At 34.0% G+C, this 27553-nt stretch overlaps 1 protein-coding gene across 1 annotated transcript in view; it reads left to right on the top strand.

Moving 5' to 3' along the window:
• Nucleotides 1-27553, top strand: part of ACTR3 (actin related protein 3) — a 58330-nt gene that overhangs the window by 17964 nt on the left and 12813 nt on the right. Inside the window, exons 2-7 of the mRNA XM_021009421.2 lie at nt 12098-12153; nt 16641-16765; nt 17912-18022; nt 19128-19223; nt 21549-21656; nt 25663-25806. Of these exons, the coding sequence (XP_020865080.1) occupies nt 12098-12153; nt 16641-16765; nt 17912-18022; nt 19128-19223; nt 21549-21656; nt 25663-25806 (640 nt within the window). The remainder of the gene's footprint in view (nt 1-12097; nt 12154-16640; nt 16766-17911; nt 18023-19127; nt 19224-21548; nt 21657-25662; nt 25807-27553) is intronic.

Here is a 27553-nt window from a genome sequence, read left to right as displayed (position 1 = left end):
GTTCAGTTGTTTTCTCCCTGGTGGTATTGTTATTTTCCAGTTCACACTAAGCAGCAGTGCCATCCCTTCTTTGAGCTTCCTCTTTTCCCTAGGTCAGTTAAAAACGAAAACAAAAAACCATACTTTGTCACTTGCCAGACTCATTTCACCTTGAGCTGTACTTCCAAAACAACATCAGTCACATCAGTCGCTGGTGCTGTTTCCTTAAAATTAAAGTTCATTGGTGAATTTCCTTAAAACAACTTAAGATGCTACTCCTTCAATGAAACTTCATAATTCTTTTTATTAGAAATAAGCTTCCCCACCCTTTACTCACAGTGTTCTTGAATATTGTTTTCTTTTTAAAAATTCAATTTTATTGATTGCTTTGGTTTTCCCTTTAAACTTCTAATAGCACTTTATTTGCACTTCTTTAATGTGTTTATTGTTATAATTATTTGTATGCTACATTTATTACTATAAACAGTGCTATCATTATCTCCATTTTACAGAGGAGGAAACTGAGGCAAAGAAAGGTTAAGTGACTTGCCCAGGTCACTCAGCTACTCAAGGTCTAACTCTGGTCTTCCTGACTCCAAGTGCAGTGGTATATGTGATGTACCACCTAGTTGTCTACTCTAAATTCTATGAGGGCAAGAATCCTGTTTTATTTAAGTTTTGTATTCTCCCTCAGCTCCTAGCAAGGCATTCTGCACTCAATAGATAATTAATAAATATTGCTGAATGAAATTCACCCTTTGAGGACTGGAAACTGTCTTAGGTATTTAATGCTGATTGAATGGATGTATATGTTACAGGCTATTTACATTTTGACCATATGAATATTAATTTTATATGATTCCTTTAACCTAATAATTTTCCATTATCAAGTGAACAATCGATTCACATTTGTTTTGGAAAATCTGAGTTTTAAAATATTTTTTATTAAAAGCATATTTTTATAATATTATTGTAAATTGCTCTTTTTTGCCTGTACATAGGTAGGGCCTAAAAGTTTTTAAAAATGGGCACAACTGTTTTCAAATGGAACTTAACATTACTTGAATGTTTTTGTTTAATTGGTGTTTTAAATATTATGAACAGCATTGTATTTTTTCCTACAAAATGTATACTTTGTATCTTATTTTATATATTAAACATAATTTGTGATTCATATTAAATAAGTTTTTATTGATGTCTTCTGTTTCTTATACTATCATACTTACCCCAAGTATCTTTGACTCTCCCAGAAAGCCATCCCATATAACAAATAGTATTTTTTAAAGAGGAAAAAAATAAGTACAACTGATGGATAGATTAAAAAAATCCAAGAAATGTGCAACACGTAGAAGTTGGGGTTTTAACTCATGAAGGAGTGCGTTGTAAACATCCTCTCATTTCTTCAATTAAGTACTGCTCAATCAGTATAATTTTGTTACATTCAGTTTTGTTTTTTTGGTGTATAGTTTTTCCATTTACATTGTTGTAATTATTGTGTGTTATTTTCTTAACTCTGCTTATTTCTCTCTGTCTCATTTCATGTAGATCTTCCCGTGTTTCTCTGTACAGTATTCATCATACACACAATTTCTTACAACACAGTAATATTCCATTACATTCATATACTACAGTTTGTTTGGTCATTATCCAGTAGACAGACATCTACTTTATTTCTAATTCTTTGCTATCACAAAAAAAAATGCTGCTATAAATATTTTGGTATATATTGGGTCTTTCTTATTATGACTTCCTTGGGTTATGAACCCATTAATGAAATTTGTCATTCAAAGGATATAGACATTTTAGTCACTTTATTTGTATTGTCACTGTTTTGACTGCCTAAATCAGTTTTATTAAAGCAGTGATTTGAATCAGTGGGAGCCAACAGAAAAACTTGCTTTTCCATTATAACAGTAGCAGGGATAGAGTCAGAGGACCTGAATTCAAATGCCAAATCTGTAGCTACCTGTGAGACTGGGCAGGTGACTTACCCTGTGAGCCTTAGCTTCTTCAGACAAAAAATGGTGGAGTTGGACTAGATGACTTGCCATGCCAGGTCTCCTGCTTCAAAATCTGTGGTTTTATGAAAGTCTAAAGTTGCTAGGAAGGGTTTCTAAATCTGAGAATGATCTTCTTTTCTTTTTCCTTTTCTTTCTTGCTTACTTGCTTGCTTGCTTTTTGGTGGGGTTAAGTGACTTGCTCAGGGTCACCCAGCTAATAAGTATCAAGTGTTTGAGGCCAGATTTGAACTCACGTTTTCCTAACTCCAAGGCCAGAGGTCTGTCCACTGCGCCACTTAGCTGCCCTAAATGATCTTTCTTTTTTCCATAGAAGTGAAATGTATTTTGAAATTTGCTAATTTCTATGTGTGAATTTTTACTTTTCTGTTTGAAAAACTATTCTTTTAGGCTTTTAAAAATGAAATAATTTAATAGGGCATAGGAAGTTTTTTTCCTTCAGTGTTAAGGATATGAATATAGTTTGGAATTGTGTCTTATGTGGCATTTTTTTTCTTTTTATGTCCTAAGCAGCTTTTAAAATGTGGCAAACCAGGTTTTGCCTGCCCACATATTCATAAAAATTCACAAAAGCTTTCTAATTGCATCTTAAATACTTTACATGTTATAAGCCTGTATTCTTGGTGGCAGCATGGTACAAACAGAGTGTTAGGCTTGAAGTTATGCAGAACCAAGTTCTTATCCTTTCTGTAGCACACTAGAAAGTGAATGTGCAAATCACATCTTTGAACCTCTTTCCTCATCTGTAAAATGGGGGTAGTAATAATTACATTAGCTATTTCACAGTATTTTTAGGAATATCAAATGGGATAAATCTTATGTAGTGTTTTACAAACTTCACAATGCTATAAAATGTTAGTTCTTACTGACCTATTATAATTATTGTGGTTTTGCTGGGGTATGTAAAATGGGTTGCTGTCACAAATACTGTAATGTTTTGAGTTTGGTATTGAACGTAACATAATGCTTATCACAATGTATTTAAAGGGCATTGGCTTAGAGCAAATTTTTAGAAAAGTTTTTTTGTTGCCACATTAAAAGTAATTTGAAGCTGAAATTGACAAAGAAAGCAAAGATTCCAGAATAGGGAAAGGTTATTTTCAAGTTTGATAGATTATATTATCATGGAGAAGAATATCACATTTATATAATGCTTTCTTTACAGTCATTTTATTTACAAATTAATACTTCACTTTTATCCCCAAATGAAGTGATACTTAGTGTTGTGATTTGTTGAGTTACATAGATAGGAAGCCTTACCTTGAGCTCACATGTTTTGACTCCATGTATAGTGCATTATCTATTATACCATATTTTAGGAAATAAAATATATGAGTGTGTTTCTGATAGAAGTAGAAGTAGTAATAACCTACAACTATTCTTTTTTTACCGTGTGTATTCTTGTATATGACTTCTCATAAGTCAGCCAAATAATATCTACGTGGTAGATTGGAAACTTTTACCTAGCCTTTTAATGTTGTGTAGGTAGTAATACAGCACTTCAACCTACATTAGTTATCCCTCACACTCCTTGAACAACCAGTTTACCTACTCTTTAAGTTATACATCTCAGTGACATCTTTGTTCCACTTCTTGTGTATAAATCAGTAATATGCTGGCAGCTTACACATACTGTTCCTCTCTTCATTCCATTTTGGATCACCTAAATTTTAGATTCTTTGGAGAAAGGCATTTCATGATTTGCAGTTATATAACATAACTAGGAGAACACTCATGCTGTCTATAGCTGTCTTGCTCTTGGGTGCAGTTTGGGGTCATTGAAAGTGCTATATAGTTTCTCAAATGCATTCCATCTCACTTTCCTCCTTTTCAGTTTTGGCCTCAGTCTTGTAATAGATAGTAGCAGATAATGCTTTCAATGAATTTAAGTTTTTTGATAACCTGGCACTGAATTGGTATGCACACTCACTAACACCCTTTGTTTGTATGGTATGATACAAATGAGCTTAAAGTTAGGGGTATTCCTGTGTTCCTCACTACAGACTACCAGTTTACTTGCTATATATACACCACTGATAAAATGGGAGAATGGTTGAAGATTCAACCTTATCTCTCTAGTCTTCAATAAATTCACCCTCCCTTTCTCTTTCTGGAATTTGCATTATCTCTAAATATACCTTGCTCATTCCAAGCCTTTCTTCTGCTGCTTTCCTTGATCTGGGCAGCGGTGTGCCCAGGAGAAATGTCAAGTGACCTCTCCTCCTCTTTTCGTTATTCCTATCTAAAATCTATCTATTTTTCAGGTCTCTGCTCATCTGTGAGTCCTTTTCCAGTTACTCTGGTCAGGAGTTCTCTGAATTCCAATTTTACTTTAACTATGTAACTCATTTTGTCACTTAAATCATATGCTACCCTTTGCTTGAGAGTTTTATGACATTGGACAGCATCTTATTCTAGACAGCTATCTTCTATCACAAGTATATTTTTCCTTTTTTCCTAGCAATTAAATAGGAAATATGGTATGCATATCTACAGCTAGATTATAAGTGCTTGGGAAATCAAGAACTGTATTTTTGTATTTCTTTGGTATCCCTTGATTTAGAAAATTGTGTTTAAATATTTGAATCAGTGAACAAAAGATTTCACTTTCATTCATGGACATAAAAAAGTCTAGAGCTTCTTGATCACAGAAGTAACCTCTATCTTCATATAGGAAAGAATAGCTTAACATATATTTTGCTTATGAAACTATTTGAGAGGAACTTTTTAATGGCAAAAAGAAAAGTCGAATATGAACTCATAATCTTTCCACTCAGTATCTATGTCCTTCTTGTTTGTCTATGTATGTATAAGTGGATGGTTCCACTTTTATTTCCTAGTCACCTAGGTCCCAAACTTTAATAGCCATCTTTGACTCTTCACTTTACTCTGCTCACTCATATCCATTCTGTTGCTAACTCTTGTCAATTCTAGTTCCATATTATTCTCCTTTATATTCCCACTTTAACCACCTTTCAGGCCTTTGCTATCTTTTACTTGGACTGTTGTAATACTTTTCTAATTGGTCGCTGTGTCCTTAGAGTCTTCCTTTAGACTGTGGAGTGACTTTGTATAAGTTTAGAAGCACTGTAAATTCATACTTCCTTTTTTCCTCATCTAAATTTAAGATGTGACCTATACTGATGCTTGGCCTTCCCAACAGCGATTTAATGTATGGTATAAGATTCATTTTTCTACATGTGCTTTTTGCTGTCTTTCTTTGTACACAGATTTTTTTTTCTTTTTGGTGAGGCAGTCGGGGTTAAGTGACTTTCCCAGGGTCACACAGCTAGTACGTGTCATGTGTCTGAGACTGGATTTGAACTCACGTCCTCCTAACTCCGAGGCCAGAGCTCTATCCACTGTACACAGATTTTTAAAAAAAGTTTCCTACAGCTATTATTTAGAGAAAGTATGATGGCTTTTGTCCAAAAACAATGTAACTTTAATTTTTTGGGGGGGAGGTTATGAACCCTCTACAACATAGCTGTAAGTGGTGATCTAGCTTTTGTTTGAAGACTTCAAGTGAGAAGGGAACCTGCTGCTTCTTGTGGCAGCCCTTTCTACTTTCAGAACATACTATTTGTAGGAAGTTTTTTGCTTACATCAAGCTCAAATCTGTTCTTGTCATTTTCTGCCCTTTGCTTCTAATCCTATCTCTGGATCCAAACAGAACAAGTCTGATCTCTCTTCTTCACTGTTGCCCTTAAGATATTTATAGACAGATAACTGTTTTCTTCCCAAATCTTCTCTTCCTTCAAGTATATGATCTTCATTTCCTTCAGTGGATTCTCATGTGGCTTGAATTTGAGGCCCCTCACTTTCTGGGTTGCTGTCATTTACATATTCTCAGACTTAATAGCTTTCCTAAAATGTGATTTCCAGAACCGAACATAACATTCTAATTGGGATATGACTAGGGCAAAGTTCAACAGGACTATTGTCCCTTAGTCCTAGGCATTATCGTAATGCAGCCTAAATGCATTCTTTTTCTTACCTCCTTTACCACACTGTTGACTCATTGAGCTCAATATTCAGTAAAACCTCCAGGTCTTTTTCAGACAAACTGCTCTGTAGTCATTCTTCCCTCATCTCATGTTTGTGAAATTGATTTCTTTAACTTGAGTGTAAGACTTTATATTTATCCCTATTAAATTTAATAGATTTGGTCTGTTTTAGCCTATCATGATACTTTATAATCCTATCACCAAGTATATTAACTGTTCTTCCAACTTTGTGTAATCCACAGATTTCATAAGCATAACATCTATGACTTTATTTAGGGCAGTCCCCTGGAGACTTCTTTCCAATTTGTAATCCTGCTATTCAAGCACTTCTGAATTTATCTATTTGTATTATAATACATCTCCCTTTTATCCATCTTTTCCACAAGAATAGCGTCAGAGTTTTGTCAAATGCTTTGCTAAGATCTAGGTAAATGCTATCTATGGCATTTGCCTGAAGTACCTAGCTTGAAGACTCTATCATAAAATGAAATGAAGTTAATCTGGTGAGAGTTTATCCTTGACTAGAGCCTTGCTGTCTCTTTGTCATTACTACTTTCACTTCTGTTTACTGTCACTTTAATATTACATTCTAGAATTGTGCCAGAAATTAATCAAACTCATTTACAGAGTTCGTTATCTTTCCTTTTTGTATACATTGAGACTTTGTGCTTTTCAGCTACTTGTTGACATAAAATTGAGATTCTGACTGTAGTGGAAATGGGATAGGGGTATCAACTGGTCCTATATTTAGGGAACTACCTAGCTGAGGGAAATTCCCGCTATCCATGAAAATTAGCATATATCTCATTGGAGAATTGTTGACCTTATTTTAATTGTACTTATACTGTTTTTGTAGAATTGTATTTCTGACCAGCTAAATCTAATTTTTTCAATGAACATGATACTACTAGAACCTTTGTAAACTGGAAAGTTTTTCTAGTTTAAATTATAGCTCAGAAGAGCTTCCAGGTTTTAACGTTTCTTTTATAAAACAGATATGTGGCCATGAAACTATAAAATTTGTTTCTGTCTTTGTCTTTTACATTAGTATAATAACAACCAAGTAAAACTCTGATTAAATTTATTTTTCTAAACTAAAATCTAGTCTTAGACTAGATTTTTTTTTCTCATTTAGATGAAATGTTTGACTGCATTTTATACTATTATGTTTTGTAAGTGATTTACTAGAGGTTTTCTATTGGGAACAAAAAAGAATAAAAATAGCTGTTACTTGTAATTTTATGTTCAAAAGATGGATCAGGGTGCTTGGTTTAGATGACTTCCTTTTAAGCTATAATTTTTACAAGAAGTCATTTTATGTATATTAAAAATGCTTCCATATTAATATCCTGTACTGTAATACTGAATTTTTAACGTGGAATATTTGTTTTTTGACTCATACCTTCCCCTTATACCACCATCCCCCCCAAAAGTGCAGTTTTCAGTTATCTGTTGATTCTAATGGTAATTCTTGTTCAATTTCTTTTTCTGAGATGGGGTTATTTAAGTATTTTACTTCCTCTTCAGTTAATCTGGGCAATTTATATCTAATGGTAATTCTTCCAACCACTTACTAACTTGAATACAAAATAGTCCATAGAATCATTAAAAAAAAAAAGACAAAACAAATAGCAACCCATTCATGGAACCTACTATTTGCAAGATACTCTGTTTTGATTTGAGTTTTCAAATAGGTGGTTTGCTGCCCTTTGGGACCTTAACGTCTAGTTGGGATACATGAAAATAAATAGTATATGTCACCCTTTACTCTTTTCCTGCAGTATGAATGGTACATTTTTGGAGAAGAGGTCACTGGGACTTAACTTCCATTTGAGAAGAACCATGGTATAGTTGTAATACAACTGAAACTGCTTTCTCTGTTGTTGCTGAGAATCTTTTAATTGACAAATCTAATGGCCTTTTATCAGCTGTCATCTTTCTTGACTTCTCTGCAGCCTTTGCCACTATCATTAACTCTTTTCTTGATACTCTTATCTTTTTGGTGTTTGGAACACTGCTCTCCTGGTTCTCTTCCTAGATGTCTGACCATTCCTTCTCAATTTATTTTGCCAGATCTTCATTCAGGTCACTTTTGCTAATTTGGGTGTCAGAGCTCTATCATAGGCTCTCTTTTATTCTCCCTCTATACAGTTTCACTTGGTTATCTCATCAGCTCCTATGGATTACATTATCATTTCTATACTGATGATTCTCAAATCTTCTTATCCAGTCCAAACTCTGCTGGCCTTCGGTTTTATATGTCTAGCTGCCTATTAGACATCTCAAACTGGGTGTCCTGTGCTTAGCATGTCCAAAACTGACTTTGTCTTTCCATTCAAACCCTTCCCTCTCTTTCAGAATTCCCGATTACAGTCAAGGGTACCGCTATCATCCCAGTCCTTCAGCTGGAAACCTAGGGGTCATCTTCTCCTCACTCTCTCATCACCCCCATATCCAATCTGTTGCCAAGATCTGTCAATTTCTATACCTTAGTAACTGACGTCTTTTTCATATGCCCCCTTCGCTTCTCTGAAATTGTCAGCACCCTGGTGAGAGCCCTAATGTCTCACTTCTATGCTGTTGGAATAGTCTTGCTTTTTGGTCTGCCTGCTGAAAGTCTCTCCCCGCTTTAGTCCATCCACCACTTAGCAGTCATAGTGATCTTCCTAAAGCACAGGAATGATCATGTTACTCCACCAACTCAAATTCCAGTGACTCCTTTATCACCTCCAGAATCAAATATAAAATCCTGTTTGGCATTTAAAGCCTTTTGTAACTTTTCTTCCTCCTACTTTTCCAGTCTTCTTACATATACCATCTCCTTCCCCATCTCCTCCTGGGCTTGTAATGCTGTCCTTCATCTTAGCCCCCTGGCTTTCTTCAAGTCTCTGCTAAAATCCCACCTCCTATGGGAAACCTTTCCCAATCCTTCTAATTTCATATTTGCATGTTGTCTCCTTCATTAGATTGTGAGCTTGTTGAGACCAGGGACTGGCTGTTTTGCCTTTCTTTGTACTCCCAGTGCTTAGCACAGTGCCTGCCACATAGTAGATGCTTAATAAATGTTGACTGACTGGATTGAAATCAAGAGGCCTGAGTTTAAACCTGCTTGAGGCTATGTGAGCTTGAGCAAGTCATTTCAACTCTTGGGCATTAGTTTTCTTCATCCATAAAGTGAAAGATTGGAATACAGAGTCTCTAATGTCCCTTCTAGTTCTAAATCTACAGTTCAGTAATCCTATGGTCCTTTTAGGGAAGAGTAGAACTTAAATTCCAAGTGGAGAAAGTGAAACAAAGAAGCACAACACAGTTTTCCAGTTCATTTCACATGTTTTTGGAAAAGGAGTAGAATGTTTTTAGTTGGAGCAAAAGGGTAGTATAGACAAATAGTAGGAGACAAGGTTAGAAAGAGAGAGGCCAGATTATGGATTTCTTTGAATACTAAACTAATGGATATTAAGTACCTTGTAGTGTTTTAGGAAAATTTAACATTTATTCCCTCAACAAACATTCATCAGGCTCTTACCCTGTACAGATCACTGTGATAGTTGCTAGAGAGAATATTTTGAAATATCTTTGATCTGTGATCTCATAAGTACAATTACCTTTCAAGTCTCATGCTATATGAATCTCATAAATCGCCATTGAAGATCCATTCAGTATGTTGGGCATCTCTAGATCTGGGCATGTTGCTTAGGTCTTACCGTTGGTTATTCTTTGCTCACAGTATGTGACTTCTCTGTCTTTTTTTGGTAGTATGACTTATATTTTTTGGAGTTTTTCATTGATAATGTGGTGCTGGCTACTTAAAATCACCATGTACTTATCCATTGCTATTTAGATGACCTGAAACTTTCATTTGGAAGTTTTGGTATTTCATAGCTTACCATATAGCATCACCAGAAGAATATTGATATATAGAATATATTGATATAAAAATATAAAAAATAAAAAAGATACATAATACAACTCCTGTGTACTTATGAAGCTTTTACAGTTTAGTAACACTGTTACATGGAATAGACTAAAAAAGGAGGGATAGGTACTTGAAAAAGAGACTTTTATAGTAATTCTGATTTGATGAGGCACTATGATGATGGCAGCTAGATAGCATAGTATATAGAGTTCTGGGCCTGAAGTTAGGAAGTTAGGAAGTTAGGAAGACTCATCTTCCTGAGTTGAACTCTGGCCTCAGACACTTACCAACTCTATGACCCTGGGCAAGTCACTTCACCCTGTTTGCCCCAGTTTCTCACCTGTAAGATGATCTGGAGAAGGAAATGGCAGAGCCATTGCCAACAAAACCCCAAATGGAGTCATGAAGAGTTTGGCGTGCCTAAAATGACTGAACAACTGAACTGCTATGATGAGGTCAGTGTTAATGGAATAGAGGGGACATTGGCTGTGGGGAAGTTAAGGAGGAAGATTACAGGGGATTCTGGTGTATTGCGTGTGAGGAAGATAAAGAAGAATGAGTATGAGATGATCTGTTAAGAGATTGCTAGTTAGTACCATTGAGAAAGATAAGAATCTAACAAGGCTTTTTTTTTTAAATTTTCATTTTTAAGATAGAGTTGATTACTGGGCATGTTTGAAGGCAGAGTGGAAGAAATCATTGGAGAGAGAGAGAGAGATTGATTGAAAATACTACTCTGATAGCTTTCTGACTTGTCACCGTGTCTTCAGATTTCTTTCTTTTCTAATCTGTCCTTCATGCAGCTGCCAAAAACACTTCCTAATGCATAGGTCGGACTTTGAGATTCAGTAACTTCCATAGGTCTCCTCATTGCTTATAGGATGAAATATAGATTCTAGCCTGAAATTTGTCCTTTCTCTGATTCTAATTAATCTTTCTATGCCCGTTTCCCTTCACTCGTTCTACATTCTAGCCAAACTTAAGTACTTGTACTAATTGCCTCCAAGAATTTGTTCAGACTCCCCCTCATCCCTGCAATGTTTTCCTTACTCATGCATGTCTTTCAGAATGTTCTTCTTTCAAGGCTTGACTCTGGTGTGCTACGTCTTTGAGCAAAGGGTCCCTGATAACTCTTCCCTCTCTCAAAAGTATCTCACATCTCTTAGTATGAATATAAACTCACTGAGGGCAGGAACTTTCTTTTATTATCCTTGTATCTCCAGTTCCTTGTACATACGTGGAAGGTACTTAATAATAAATGTTTAACTTCTGTTGGATTCTAGCACCCCCCCCACCCCCCCAGTTATCTCCAAAGATAAACTTTTTTTTTTTACTGTGTCATAAGATTGTACCAGGATCAGGTGAAAATCTGTTTTATCTGTGAATGAGTGAAAAATAACTTATCAAACACTTAGTTCCAGGCACTGTGTTAAGTGCTGGAGTTGCAAATAGACAAACCCTGCTCTCAAGGAGCTCACAGTCCTATTGGGGGAAACAATATATAAAAGAAAGTTCACTTCATGGTGCATTGAAAGGCTCCAAAGTCCTTAGGTTATGTAATGTAAGTAGTTAAAATGATAGTGCTTCAGAATACAGAGGCAAGACAGATGATAAGGTTTGAATGATTTTAGGAGGCAGTAGTAAGACAGATAGTAAGGCCTGATTGTCTTCCATCTTATAAGGAAAAATGGAGTTTTGGGGCAAAGGAGGAATACAAGGAGGTAGGCCAACCCTGGTGGTAGAGGATCTTTCTGCTACCAGACATTCTCAGTGGGTTTTGGATAGGCAAGGAAGGGGTTGGGGAGAATGACAAAGGAGAATAGCTTCTTCTCTTCCTAACACCCACCATCCTGGATGGATTCATGGGACCTTGACCACAGGATAATCATTTTTAACCTGAGGCATACAGTTCAAAACATGCTGCTTATTAAATTTTAGCTGTTATATTTTTATTTGTAATAGTCAAAAGTCCTTTTTAAATATTTAGGAAGATAATGAAGAATATACTACAGCAAGGTTCAAATTTTTAAAAAATGGTGCTTTTCATGTACTTTACAGTATATATCATTGTATAGATTTTCTTTTCCAGGGAGAGATGAATATTAAATTTCAGTATTGTAGTGTATTCGTTTTCATATGCTAATGGAGGGTTTTACAGAATACTACCTGTTTTTCAGGTATACAAAACTTGGATATGCTGGAAATACAGAACCACAGTTTATCATCCCCTCATGTAAGTACTGCCTCAAATGAATGCACAGATTTAATATTGTTCCTGCTTGTTGTAAACTTCTGTCTACTTAGTAAACAATTTTGCCGTAATAATAGACATATAATTTGCCATATTTGAAGTGTGCCATGTACTTCTAAGACTCTGAATAAAGGAATTATAAATAATACATTTAACATTAAATTTAGAATTAAAGTTCTGAAAGAAGAAAGGATGGTATTAGTTGTTAGAAAATATTGGACAAAATATCTCCCCCTTTTCCTTTCCCTCCTCACCTCTTTTTTTGTTTTTACTTTTAAACAATATCTTATTTTTTCCCAATTAAACGTAAAGATAAATGTTTAAAAAATTTTAAGTTCAAAATTTTCTCTTTGTCCATCACCTTCCTCCTCCTTAAGATGATAAGCAATTTGATGTTGGTTATATATGTGCAGTCATGTAAAAACATTTCCAAATTAGTCATATTGTGAAAGAAGAAACAGATCAATTGGGGGAAAAAATCCACTTGGAGTGTCTTCTTCCAGGGCTGTTGACATTGCTCTTTATGAGTATGGGTAGCTGATTCCCTTCCATTACAGATATGTGGAGGACTCCTTTGGTTTATGATTCAGTAACCACAGGACCTGTATCTGTTGTTATTCCTGTATCTCTCATTTTAGGCTCCATACAGTTAAAAATGAGGTATCTCATTTCATTATCAGTTGATATATTTTCCACCACTACAAGTTTTTGCTGAGTTTTTGAAGTTGTGTATCACTGTGTCTTTAAAGTATATTTGTTGTCTGTCTCTTTTGTGCTTCTAGCACCTCAGCTGTCCTGCTTTCTTACAGTCTCACATACAGCCTTGTGGAGCAGTGGTGCAACAAGCATTCCTTGAGTTTTGATAGTTTGTATATCAGGGCTGTTATGGTGATGAAGCATTGTTATTTAATATTGAACAATGTATTGCCATTTAATCTTAACAATGACTCTTAGGCTTAATAATGCCATTTAATCTTAAGCTTAATGATGGTTGTGGTTGTTTGTTGAGTTTTTTTCAGTCGTGTCCAACTCTTCGTGATGCCATTTGGGGTTTCCTTGGCAGAGATACTAGAGTGGTTTGCCATTTCCTTCTCCAGCTCATTTTGTAGATGAGGAATTGAGGCAAACAGAGTTAGTGACTTGTCCAAGGTCATATAGCTAGTAAGTGTCTGAGGCCAGATTTGAACTCATAAAGATGAGTCTTCCTGATTCCAAGCCCACTGTTATATGCATTGCACCACCTAACTGCCTCAAAGATATCTGTGATATATCCTGTGATATAAGATCCCTATATGTTTCAGTCATTTCAGTTGTGTTCAACTCTTTGTGACTCCATTTGGGATTTTCTTGACAAAGATACTAGAGTGATTTGCCATTTCCTTTTCCAGGTCATTTGACAGATGAGGAAACTGAGGCAAACAGGGTTAAGTGATTTTACCCAGGGTTACATAACTAATAAGTGTCTGAGGCCAGACTTGAACTCAAGAAGATGAGTCTTCTTGACTACAGGCCCAGTATTCTATCTATTGCACCACCTAGCTGCAGTGTTGTAGACTGAAATGATAATAAAACTGCCTTTTCAGCTGGGTTTAAATCTGTTTTTTCATGCTAATACTGTTAGGACATTATCTCTACTTTTCACTGATGTCCAGTCTTAAGAAGTTTTAACAAGGGATGCCCTGGTTTTCTTTGTTTTTACTTTTATGTATCATGTTGTCTTTTAATTTTGTGATAGATTGCGTTTCTGTTGTTGAATATCTTAGCTATACATATGATAGCTATATATATATATATAAAATTACTCCCAGGAAAATGTCTGACAAAATTTATTTGTTTTTATTTCAAATTGTGCTTTGTTAATTCTGCAGAATAGGCCATAGTACCATGTATGCAATCTCATATGCTTTTTGTAATTTGGTATAGTGGAAATAGCATAGGTTTGAAATTAGAAGATTAGGTTGAAATCTCTACTGTGGCTTGCCCATGTGACCTTGGAAAAAGCAGCTAACCTCTGAATGCCTCACTTTCCTCAACTGTAAAATGAGGGTATTAGGCTAGATGGCCTTTAAAGGTTCTTCCAAATCTTATTCTGTGATCCATTGAATTTAATGTAATGGTTATAAGTGCATTACAGGAAATCATTAGAGTGTAGATCCTTTTACCTATGTGACCTTTGGCAAATCACTTAACTTCTCTGGACCTGTTTCTTCAGCTGTTAAATAGGATAAGACTAGATGATCTGAGGTCCCTTTGAACTATAAATCCTGTAATACTAAAATCTCCAGGGAATTCCTGTTTTTGTTCCTAAGTAACACCAATGGAATTGGATAGGCATCTACCTTTCAGGATTTAGAAGGTTTAATTTGTTAGAAAGCTGTATAGAAGTAATCTGTTAGACTTTTGCATCCCATTTCTGGTCTTATGTGTTCTTGCTGCTTCATTTCTTATCCAAACTTGACTTTTATTTTTTTTCTTATGACGATCTGAATATTTATAATTTCTTTATTTGCTGCAAATGACTATTGGATTTTCAAGTCTCTCTCACCAAGCTAGTTCTGAGGCTGCTGACTCAGTATTATAATAATTTTATGGTATTTATAATTATTTTCATCATTTAATCACAGTAAGTATTTAAATCAGAAAGCATGTTAAGTAATACTTTGTGTAGCTTAATTTATTTTGAGCCATATAGATGCCACTATTAATTAGAGATATATTGCTCGTGAGAATGTAGAGCGTGTTAACTGAATGTACAAATCTTCTTCATAAACCACTGGAGTTGCTGAAGGAATATAGGGAATTCTCAAGGATAATTATATCTTACAAAAATTTTCCTGTTTCTGTCTTCTTAAAAGTTTTTAGGTGGGATTTAAATGAATAGATATAGATAGATATAGATATATACGTGTGTGTGTGTGTGTGTGTGTGTGTGTGTATTAGTTGAAAGGCTTACAAGACCTCAGTAGAAGTATGGTTGCTATTGTATTTCATATAGTAATAAGGTTGGCACTATGTTGTTTATTCCTCTTAACCCTTGAAAATTATACTCAGAAGGTATTAGTAAGCTAAGCCTTGTTGCTACACATTTTTGTTTATAATGCCAGTCTCTTGGAGCACATTTTTTTGTATGAGGTGTGGATATTGCTATGACCTGGATGATAAATTGCTTTCTGAATTTTAAATGGTATTCTCAGTTTTTGATTTTTATGCAGTTAGCAATTCTTGGTAAAGTTTTTAGCTTTTGTCTGGATGATAAAATGTATAGAATAAGCATGACATTTTTGATTAAATACTGTTTTGTATATAGCTTTCAAAAGCCTACCAATTACCTAATTTTCACCATTTCTGTCCTCATTTGTTAAGATTTTATTCTCAGGTCATGTACCTCTATTTTACTATATACCATTGGTTCAGTAAGGATGAACTTAAAGATATTTGTTACCCCAAATCCAACTTAACCGTCTTCTCGAATTGCCATATTTTCCAGAAACACTAAACCTGGAGTATGCAATTGTAGTATTTCTTTTTATACATGTATCAGCAAACAACGTAGAAATGTACTAAAATAAATTCAAGATAATTAACTTTTCAGTTGGCTGTCTAAATACTTAGCAATTTGGGCAAATTTTTGGACAAGTTTGTAGGGAATCTTGGACATAAATGTCCCCTTCTGATTTACAAGATTTCCTAATTCTGATAGTCAGGTGTTAATGATAGAAAGGGCTGATTGTGGATACAGAATTTTTCTTTCAGTATTCTCTGCCCAACTTATTAAGGATATAACTATTATAAATGACAGTGCCATAGTTGAATGCCACGTCAATCTAAATACATTTAGATAAGGACTAGTTTGAATGAAGAACTGTTTAAAACTTGAAGGATTCAGAGATTTCATAATTTAAGTTTTAGCTGTGGTGTGATATGTTAAATTTGCCAAATAGTTTGAGAATTATTGTTGGTTTTGAAAAATGGCTTGATTTTTTTCTAAAAAAATGACATTTAAAACTAAATCTTAGTATTTTTAGCTTAAATTATTGGTTCATAATTTGTGGTACAGAATTATGGGATAGAAAAGTTTACAGGGGAAAATATTTTTGCATTTCCTCTGTAGTTCTTTTTTGTCAGTGTATTTCACTTTTTGAAAACTTTTCTGGACTTTCAGATGACTTTGGAGGTGGTGATAATATCTGTGGTTTAAAACTGAAATGAATCTCATGGTTATTGAAATACTTAAAAACATTCTTTCTGTATATTTTTTAGCTTTTCATTACACTTGAAGTTTTTTTTTTCCATGACATTATTTATATGTTTAAAGTTTCATATATGGTCTCAGGTATGAGTGTTTGTGATAAAATGAAAGATCATCTTTGGTGTATATCCAAGATGGGAGAGATGAAAGATGCTGTATAAGTGTAGTTTGAGGAATGCTAACCTTTAATATGTCTGAGTACTTGTGTTCCTTTTTGAAGGCATTGCTATCAAGGAGTCTGCAAAAGTAGGAGATCAAGCACAAAGGAGGGTGATGAAGGGTGTTGATGATCTAGACTTCTTTATTGGGGATGAAGCAATAGAAAAGCCAACTTATGCAACAAAGGTAGGATTCTGTGGTTAGTCAAGATAAATGAAAAACTGTTTAAAAATTCTGTGACATTTCTAAGAATATTTGTTTTCTCTCTTCATGAAACCTGACCCTGTCACTTTCTGCCTGTTAAGTCTTAACTGCCTTTATTGTTTTAACTTTTATGATGCTTAGTTTCCTCTTCTGTAGAACAAAGAGTTTATATACTAGGTGACATCTAAGGTTCCTTCTACTTCAAAATATATGAGCCTATCCTTTTTTGCCTTAAAAGCTCAACTGAGGTGCCACCTTTTGTGTGTAGGCTAATCCAGTCTTGCTTAGTTATTCATACTCTCTGTCTTCCCTTATATTACTTTATATTTATCCATATGTGCTGTGTCACATATCCTAATAGAATGAAAACTCTTCAAGGACAGGGACTATTTAATTTTTCTGTTTTAATCTTTTTTAATTCATGGTGTCTAGAACTAGTAAATATTTTAATAAATGGTTTTTGAGTTGAATATTAATATAGCTTTTAAAATGTTATTTTTAAAAAGATTGATAATATAGAAAAGCATTTTTTTCTGAATGTATCTAATTATAAAACATGTTATGTGTAAGTATTAAACAAAGTAGGGAAAATAATTTTAAAAATACTTAGGAAAAAATGAATTGTAAAGTGTTAGCTCCAGGAAATGGTTTTAAGAGTTGAGAATTGGAGAAAATGGAGGATAAATGTAATGGAATGAATAGGAGTGTGTATGTATGAATGAGCAATGAATCATGACCATAGCTTACCGGTCATTTGTTGCTTCAAAAAAAGGTATATTCAGTAGCTACTGTACATATTCAGTGCTGTCATGGCTCTTTTTAAAGATGTAAAACAGGGTTTCTGCTTTCTTGAAGCTCATACTTCAAGGTTTTGCAGAAGTATTTTTGGTTTATGATATATCAGGTTATCTAGTATCGAAGTGCATTGTGCGTAATAGTTTTTTGAAATAATTTATTAAGTGGATGAATGATCTAACAAAATACCGAAGTACAATTTTGTAAGTGAATATTATTGTGGATTATTACTTCTTGTAGACAAAAGTTCAATTGGATGAATTTTTTATTCTTTTAAAATTGCTTAGTGCCATTTTAAAATTAGAGCAAGATTTTATTTTGTTTATATAACAGTGGCCAATCCGTCATGGTATAGTTGAAGATTGGGACTTGATGGAGAGATTTATGGAACAAGTGATCTTTAAATACCTGAGGGCAGAACCTGAAGATCATTATTTTCTTTTGGTGAGTTCAAATAACTCTTGTTGAGTACACCTTACAAAATATGTTGAGTTTTTTTGTATTAAGTTTCTCTCGGAGTAACCTTCAGTTTAGATTGGGCTTAAGAGATGTTAAGGTAATCTCACCTATAGGTGAATTTGATATTTTGGATCACAAGAATAGTAGTATAATAAAGCTCTAATTCAGTACTTACAATTATTATGAGATAATAGCAAAGACTTACATAAGAACATGAGCATTAATAATTCTTGACTTTTTCTTAAGCCTCTCATATCCATTTACTAAAAAATTTTGTCATTTTTACCTCTGCACTATTTCTTGCATCATTTCTACTTATCTACTCATCATTTCTACTGCTTCTATTCTAGTTGCTCTCCCGTGACTTCTTTCTTTCCTGTCTTCTATATTCAACTGTTGAAATTCTATTCATTCTTTAAGGCCCAGTTGAAAAACTCTCTCTTCCTTTAAGTCTTCTACTATTTCCACACCTTCCCACCTCACCCTCATCTTACTTTCTATGAATGTTCATAGAGTCTTAGAATCTTGCTCTTAACTCTGTTATATACCTATTTTCTATTTTGTATTTTAGTTATGTATGTTCATGTCTTAACTCCTATACTGGGTTATAAACTTTCTGGAGATAGTGTCTTATTTATCTTTATCTCACTCAGTGCCAAGCACAGTGACTTGAACATATGAAGCACTTAATAAATGTTTGCTGAGTTAATAATAATTCACATTTTATAGATTTTTAATCTCGTAAATGCGTTTTCATTGTAACCTACTTCCAACAAAGTGATTGTATCAGTGCGCTAGATACTTTTATCTTTGTTATTATTTGTAATAAGCATATTTAATTGAATTCCAAGGGCTTAGAAAGTTTTAATTCATACATTTTCTGTATGGTAACTTTTTGTTAATCAATATATCTGGCTAATTAGAATGCTGCATTCCATGACTCTGCCAGATAGTTGAAGTTAATTGAATCAGTCACTGATGTTTTGTGCAAAGTAATAAATTCTTTCTCTTTTATATTTATTTGCTTAAAAAGAGATTTTTTTCATTAATGAGACTTTAACATTTTTAAAAAATATTCTTTATCTAATAGACTGAACCTCCACTAAATACGCCAGAAAACAGGGAATATACAGCTGAAATTATGTTTGAATCCTTTAATGTTCCAGGCCTATACATAGCTGTACAGGTAAGCATGTATTTATATTTCTCTAAGCCTGAATCTTAAGAATTAAAATTTTGAACATTTAAAATCTCATTTGTGGAATGTCATTTTCCCCATATTTTTTTCACAGCAAAAAATAATAGATGTTAATTAGTTCTGAGCATAGTGTCCTTTGTAAATTTTAAGTTATTAGTCCCTTTTCTTTATAATGTATATAATATACTGTTTACTGTTTTATAAATCTCTTGTTTTGCTAATTGGTTGTAAATATCCTTTAAATTGTTTGCAGTTGTGCTCTATTTAGAAAACTTGTCTGTTGGCTATTTCAGGGTTTTTGCTTAAAAGTGTCATACCATTAGATCCTAGAACTTCTTCCATGGGTACAGATCTCAACCCATTCATGTTTTCTTTTTCCACAAATTTATCATACAGTTTATGTTCTTCTATAAATCATGTCCATTATATGCTCCCAGAGGGTTGAAGGCCTTCCCCATAGGTCTTTTTATCTGGGGTACTTAGCTCTCTGCTGATGTACCACATGACAGGCTTACCTTCTTTTCCTTTCATACATTGCCTGAGAGCTTTTATGCCACTTCTTGAACCAAAGTCATCGTTGGAAATTTGATTTCTCTATATAGCTAGGGGGAATAATGGATAGAGCTCTGGTCCTAGAGTCTGGAAGACCTGATTGAAATCTGGCCTCTGAAACTTACGAGCTGTGCTACCCTTGCCAAGTCATGTAACTTTTTTTTTTGCCTAGTTTCCTCAATTTTAAAATGGGGGAAATAGTATCACCTGCCTCACAAGTGTTTTGCAAGGATCAAATTAGAAACTATTTGTAAAACTCTTAGCACAATACCTGGCACAGAGTAAGTGCTTAATAAATACTTATTCTTTCCCCAAAACAGCCATCATTCCCTTGCATTTTGAGTCACTGTAATTGGGTTGAGAGGAGAGCTGGCATAATGTTAATGTGCCAATGGAAGATATATTTGTTTTTAAAATTAAAAGTGAACTTTTGTGGTTTATTCCCTGTTATTTCTGGTTGATCTAAAATGTCCCTTTGATTTTTATACCCACAAAATTGAGCATTCTCCCTGCCCCGCCCGATAGTTTGAGATTCTTAATTTGTTGTCCTTTTGACTCTTAATGATAGCTAAATGTTATTAACTTTATCACCTAGCATTTTTGTGGTGAAGGTCAGTCAGGCAACAAAAACTTTTGGACTCCCATGGAGTACTGAGCTGTTGGAATATAAAGAAGAAATAGAAAGCATTGTTCCTACCCCTGTAGTTGAAAATGTGTAAATGTATACATGGGAAAAAAGACCTTCAAACATTTACAAATACATCCCATAATTGTAATTGAAGGAATTAAACAGAGAAAAGAACTTTTATTACTTTGCAACATAGTTTAAGGACCTGGAACTGATTAATATGGAAACATGGATAATCTTTCATTTGAGATTTTTAAAGGTAGGAGAAATCTCCAACCGTTTGTAATGATTTTTTTGAGGTCCTACCTAAAAGGAAGGAATGAAATAAAGGATATCTTCCCATCCCTTTCAGCTAACATTTTGCAAGCAAATAAAACAAAGTAATGTTAACTGTTTTAGTAGCATATTTGGTATAGGCTTATTCAAGTATTTTTTTTGTGTTTTTCTCACAAAGCTCTTATGAATAACTTCCCACAAAACTATTGTGAATAAATTGTGAAAATTTAAAAATTCAGTAATACATACATACATTTTCCAGGATTTTATGAACTTCATTTTAGCTCTCCCATACCCATAATTTGGCCGTTGCTTAAGCCACAGTGATAATTTTGAGACGTGCAAGGGAGTCCCCCTGAATAGTCATTAATTTAACTTTTTTAAATTGTTACATTTTTCTTGTACATAATCACTTCCCAAGAAACAGTTCTTCCTTCCTTCACGGGGCCTTTGTAATGAAACTTTTTAAAATCTGTAAGTCTCTTTTTAAGTTGATCTTTCTATGAGGGAATGGCTAATTACTTAGAATAATTTATGACTTGAATAATTCACATAGTTGTCTTGAGTTCCCTTCACCGTGTTTTTGTAAGTACAGCCCATCTAAATATTTTGAAAAATTCTAGTCTCTTTTGCGTTGTAATATTTCATGATACATTTTGAAAGTAATTGCTTCCTTGTTTTTTAAATATAGAAATCAGTAAGATTGTATGAATTAAAATTCCTTTATTGAAATGAAAATAATGGGCAATTTTGAATTTTCTCATTTTTGGAAGGTTTTACTTTTGAGATTATAAAGTAAATACAAACAGCATGCCTTTTGATATTTCTCACTGACTTTTCTTTTTATTTTTTCCAAGGCTGTCCTTGCTTTGGCTGCATCTTGGACATCAAGACAGGTAGGAGAGCGGACACTGACTGGCACAGTTATAGACAGTGGAGATGGTGTCACTCATGTCATTCCTGTGGTAAGAATGTTTTAAAAATATTTAATAAAAGTATATTAGTTTTAAAGGCTATGTGGCATATGCAAAAGCCTATCTGGTATGTTTAGAATATGAACATTAGCTTTATTAAGACCCCCCAAATGCCTTCTCTTTGGTTATTGTAATTATTTGAAATTATTTTCAGTTACTGCTATATTCAGATAAAAATGCCAAAATGTGTTTTTAAAAAATGTCTTACAGGGTAGTTAGGGGGCACATTGAATAGAGCTCTGGCCTTGGCGTCAGGAGAACCTGACTTCAAATCCAGCCTCAGACTCTTAACACTTACTAGTTGTGTGACCCTGGGCAAGTCACTTAACCCCAATTGCCTCACCAAAAAACAACAAAAAAGCCTTACTCTTGCTGTAAGAATGCATTACATTTTAGACAATTATACATTGAAAATCTATAATTGGAATGCATAATTTATTATCTTGATCAGCAAGAAATTAGCTTATTTTATTTTTAGATATTTTTATAACCATTTGATGACTTTCCATTCATCATTTAGCAATTTAAAGAACCAAAGGCTATTTTACAATTAATTGTAAGCATATTAACGTAAGTGAATTTTCATAGTGATTTGTTTTTTATTGATGTAACATGTTAGTTATGATTATTAAACCATTGAGTTTCTAGTGCTTAATGGTAAATTACATTGTTTCTTATTGTGCTAAGTAGAATTTAAATGACTACCAAAAATGACTGAGCTTAGTAAGGATCTTAAATTTTCAATGTTTTTATGGAATTGAAGTCATCTTTTAAAGAAAAAAAATTCATGAATTATTACTTCATTAAAATACAGTTGTGGGGTCTTTGAGAGACAGATATATACAAGGTATCTGAATATGGGGAAGATCTAAAAATGTGGGAAAAAAATCTGGGACATTATTGATGCTGAAAAAGGTGACCAAAAGTACACCAATAAGTACTAACCCTTGTGCCTACTCTCCTGTCTTTACAAAATCTTTATTAGAGTCATTTATTCATGTATTGAGGGTATCTTCAACGAATTTATTATTAAGGATAGAACAGGCTTTTTCTAGTTATAGTCAACAATGGACCAAATCTTTACCATGTCACAATTAACTGAAAAGATGTAGAGAATATAAGATATCATCGGGCTTATTGTTGATTACAAAAAGTCAAGCATTTGATTTGGTAGAGGCTCTTTTATAGCATGATATTTTCCATTCATACATCAAGGTCATTCAGAATTCCTCAGAAGATTTTTACTGTTAATGACTTATCTGATTATGAATGTCAGGTAAGATATAAAATAGATGTGTGCACATCAGAGGTATTTGCCACTATGATGGAAGAAAATCTAGTGCAGAGTCTGGGTTGAGGAGGGATTCTTTATGGATGTTGAGTTTCTCCAGATGTTCCTGCTTGTGGATGACAACGTCCCGGGGCATTGCAGAACATTCTAGAAGAGATCATCACTCAAAGGAGTCTGACCTATCTATCCATCTAGGAAAGTCCAAGTAGAAAGAGACTATGTCTTGCCCAGATACTGGCCTTCATTTAGATGGGCACTGTATGGTTTTGGCATTGATCTGTGCCCGCAGTTGAAAAGAAGAAAATGAGCTGGAGTGCTTTCTGGAAATTTGAAAGCTTTATGCTGCACCTCCAAGCTTCTCATGAAAGCAAAGGCCCACCTTTTCAATACTAATATTTTACTGATGTCACTTTATGGCAGAGAAGATGAATAATAAGCAGAGGCTTATGGTGAGCATGAGCAGGCTCCATTGTGTAACCAATGAGAAACTCCAAAGACCAGAATAAAGGATTTCATCAAGAGATTGTTTGATAGGAAGAGAAGTTAAACTGATCTTGTGGCAGTGGGAGGGGATGACAGGTGGACAAGTCAGAATGCTCCACTGGTAGCTTGCAGTGTTGGGAGAAAGTGAGAAAGGCCTCCAGCAAGTTGGGTAGACTTCTGAAGTGAACTTTTTGGAGAACAGAAAGAAGAGTCATTCAGGATGGGGAGACATGAGTGAGTTGTGATCTTCATTATTGGAGGGAGCTCCAAAATTAAGAAATCACAGATCCGTTTCAGAATTGAGAGATTACTGCTTTGTTTTGCCGTTTACATTGTGAGATTTTATTCCTTTATTATCCTCATTTATATTTTTAATACTGCTACTTTAACAAATATTCCTAACACAATGCTTTTTTATATTATATTCCAAAAGAAGGCAGTGAAGCATAGCAGATAGAGTGTTAGACAGTGAGTTAGGGAAATCCGGGTTGAAATCCTGCAGTAGGCAGTTACTAGCTAACTGTATGACTTGAGGCATGTTACTTAACTTTTCCGAGCCTCAGTTTTCTTATTTGTAAAATGAAGGTAACAGTAGTCTCTGTCTCACTGGGTTGTTATGTGAGGATAAAATGAAATGTATATAAAATATTTTGCATAGCTTAAGGTTCTGCATAAATGCAGCCTATGACTTAAAACTCATTCAGATAATTAGTATCATTGAGTTAGAATTTTAAAATGTTCATAAGAGGTTAATGTTGGGCCAATGATTATCATCTGTAGGATGTGCGTTAAGTTTCCACGTGACTTATAAGTGAATAGAATTGCCAGCAGTTTAGAACAAGTGTTCTTAACTTGGGGTCCATGAACTTTAAAAAAATTTCAGTATAATTGGCATCTTTTGTAATTCTATGCATTTGATACATTTAAAAACATTCTGAGAAGTGTTCATAGGCTTCACCAGACTTCTGAAAGTATCCATGGTACAGAAAGGGTTAAGAACCCAGCTTTCAAAAATTGGCTTATAACAGTAGATTTAAGGAAAAACCAGCAGTAAGCAGAATTATTTTCAGTCAGGACAATTCTAGAGAAAATACAACTGGGAGGAAAAACAAAACCATGTGGATAGAAGGTAAAGTTGAAATTAAAAGTTCAACATGGTAAAAATTTGGAGTGGGAGAGATAATGATGTTCATGGTTTGATACAACAAAGAATATTCTGATAACCTACAGCCTGATACCTCAAAACAACCAGGCCTTCCAGCTCCCCAAGTCAGTAGCATGCATGGTGCAATCTTTTGTTTGGGCAAATAGATGGCCCTGTTAAGTTTTATGAGGTGAAAAAAAGATTTAGATAGTGAAATTATATTAATGTCTAACTTAAAGCAATCATAATTTCAATGCCATATTATCTTTTATAGATCAAATTTAAGATTGTTTCACACAAATTGATAGATAATCTTACATGTTTTTTCTCTACTCCTTTAAATGTTTGTTTTGCTATTGATTTAATGAGCTGAGCGAATCGTAATGGTTCCTGGCAACTTGGAGATGGAAGTAGACCTGGTCTCATTCTGCATGACATTACAGACTTAAGGAGTGAGGCTGTCCCTGTTGTATTGTGGAAAGTTTAGTCTATTCTGGGCCAGTCGTTAGCTCCTTTTTTAAAAAGTCAAATCATCTTGCCTTTGTTTGAATAAAGTGTTAGTGCTTCTTGCTGAAGCCTATGTATATTCCTTCCAAGAGCTTTTTAAAGTATATTGTTTGATAGTAAATAGACTATCCTTAAGCTAAGTTATACTTAACATACATCTTTTTAACCTTGTTGCTGTCTTTCTTGAGTAATTGAGGTATAGTTGTAAATTCTGTACATGTTAGTTACATACAGAATCATACTAACTTTGCCTTTAAATTATTAATAGGAAATTTGTACCCATCTTTTCAATCCCTCTTCCAGTGCCACCTCTTTGATCCTTTCGGTTAATAATAACTTTTCCCCTTATGTAGCAGTTTGTTTTGCATCCCTATAATGACTTTGTGTTATAATGTCATATTTTGGTTGTCTTTATATCTTACCTCCCATTGAACCATAGGCCCCAAGAGGTATGATTTTTGTCTTTTGTTTTCCTCAATTCATATCACCAGACTCTTCGCCTAAAAGGTGCCTAATAATTATTTATTTTAATTTGAATTGACTTTTTTGTTTTTGCTTTTTTTCATTCCTAGGCTGAAGGGTATGTTATTGGCAGCTGTATCAAGCACATTCCAATTGCTGGGAGAGATATAACATATTTTATTCAGCAGTTATTGAGAGAACGAGAAGTAGGAATTCCTCCCGAACAATCCCTGGAAACAGCTAAGGCAGTGAAGGTAAAGTAGACATTTATTGATTGGAGTAGGGGTGGTATTTACCTCGGAACCAAAAATTAAATTTTTAGTATAAAATACCCTAAGTGAATAATAGCTCTTGTTCGTCTTACAAGTTATTTACCCATTAAGTTGTTGTTGATTACTTAAATTTCTTACAAGTAAGTCCTTGAAAATTACCAGCATCTTTATGTCCATTCTCAATGCTAAAACAGTGGCAAAATAGCGAGCACATTCTTTTAATGAAGCTTTTCACAGCTGACAACTGGGAAATGAAAACATTTATGCAGTAGTGTCATTGCACATTGTTTATATGTATTCCTTTTGATAAAGGTAAAAATAATCATCTCAATGCAAATTATTTCACATCTGATTCTTCAGTAAATTCCTTATGTTCTCCCTAACATTATTTTACACATTGCCTTGATTGATATCATTATATTCTTCAACAGATTGTAAAATTGAAGAAATTACATCAGTTTAAGTAGGTTGTATTTTGGCAAATAGAGAAATATGAGTTCTGATTTAAATATTTTCATTTGCCATAAGTGTCCCCATGCACATGCTTTATTTAACTTATAAGAACGTTTGCAACATGTTTATAAATTAATCAACCCTGAAAATTACTTATTTGCATATCTAAAGTATATTCATGCACTTCAGCAATGTTAAGGAATAATTCTCTTACCTGAGCAGAGTGTCCTTCCTTTCTTTTTTTCTCTTTCTCTTGTACATCACAAAGTTTTACTGTTCTTCCATTTAATATCTCACAAATTGAAGACAATCCAAGCTATATAAATACCATTTCTGTCTTTTTCTTTTTTTTTTAAGACATCTGTTTTTCTGGAAGCATTGAAAATTGTAATAAATTATCTATGAAACTGCCAGAAGTATAGTGTATGAGTAGGCAAGCTTTAGTCTTGTTTGTTTGCTGTTACTTATGGTGACTGTGACTGGCCTATGTTATTCTTGTTTATAAATTCCCTGTAGGGAATCCAGAAAAGTTAGATGTATCAGGTTTACTTTAGAGCAGACAAAGGACCAGGATAAAACTAAATGAAGCTTTTAAGTGAGCCTCCATCTCCTTGTGAGACTTTAGTCTGCATAGAGGCTAAGCATCATCTTTAAATGGACTCATATCTTTAGGGGACATGTTGTAAGGCATATGAGCATTCACCAGTCCACTGGCTTTATTTTTTTATTTACCCTCTATAAAGGCAGTCACATAAAGTTATTTGGGTAGGGACCTGAAAATAATAAGTTAATGTGTTTTTTACATTATTTCTTTAAAATAAATTTTTTATTGAGCCTTTTAAAAGCAGCTTTGCTTGAATGTCATGATTTTGTATTTTTTCTTAGATTGAATTTTTCTTGAAGAAAAAAATGTGCTTTAGCACACACTTTATATTAGTCTTTACAATACCAAGAAGAAGTAGGCTGCCATTGAAAACATATCAGGTCATGAGTAGCCTAAAGAGATTGGTTTTCATTATTTCCCTTTTAAAAATTTTATAAAAATTAATCTTGTCTAACCAGTGTTTTTCTTCATTTTAAAAATTTTGAGCATACCAAGCATCAGAACATATCAAGCATCAACTAAAACAAGCACACAGAGTAGTATATCAGAAGAGGGCTTTATAACTTTGAATCTCTATTATTTACAACTTTTCTTTTTAAGTATAATAAATTCAGCATGTTACTTTTTGTAACTCCTTTTGGCTTTTTCCTGAGTATTTCATAAAAATCTTAG

The sequence above is a fragment of the Phascolarctos cinereus genome, unplaced genomic scaffold (assembly GCF_003287225.1).
Source record: "Phascolarctos cinereus isolate Bilbo 61053 unplaced genomic scaffold, phaCin_HiC Scaffold_726;HRSCAF=1367, whole genome shotgun sequence".
Taxonomy (NCBI): Eukaryota; Metazoa; Chordata; class Mammalia; order Diprotodontia; family Phascolarctidae; genus Phascolarctos; species Phascolarctos cinereus.
Note: the sequence above shows the minus strand (reverse complement) of the source record. Positions and strands in the feature narration are given on the sequence as shown.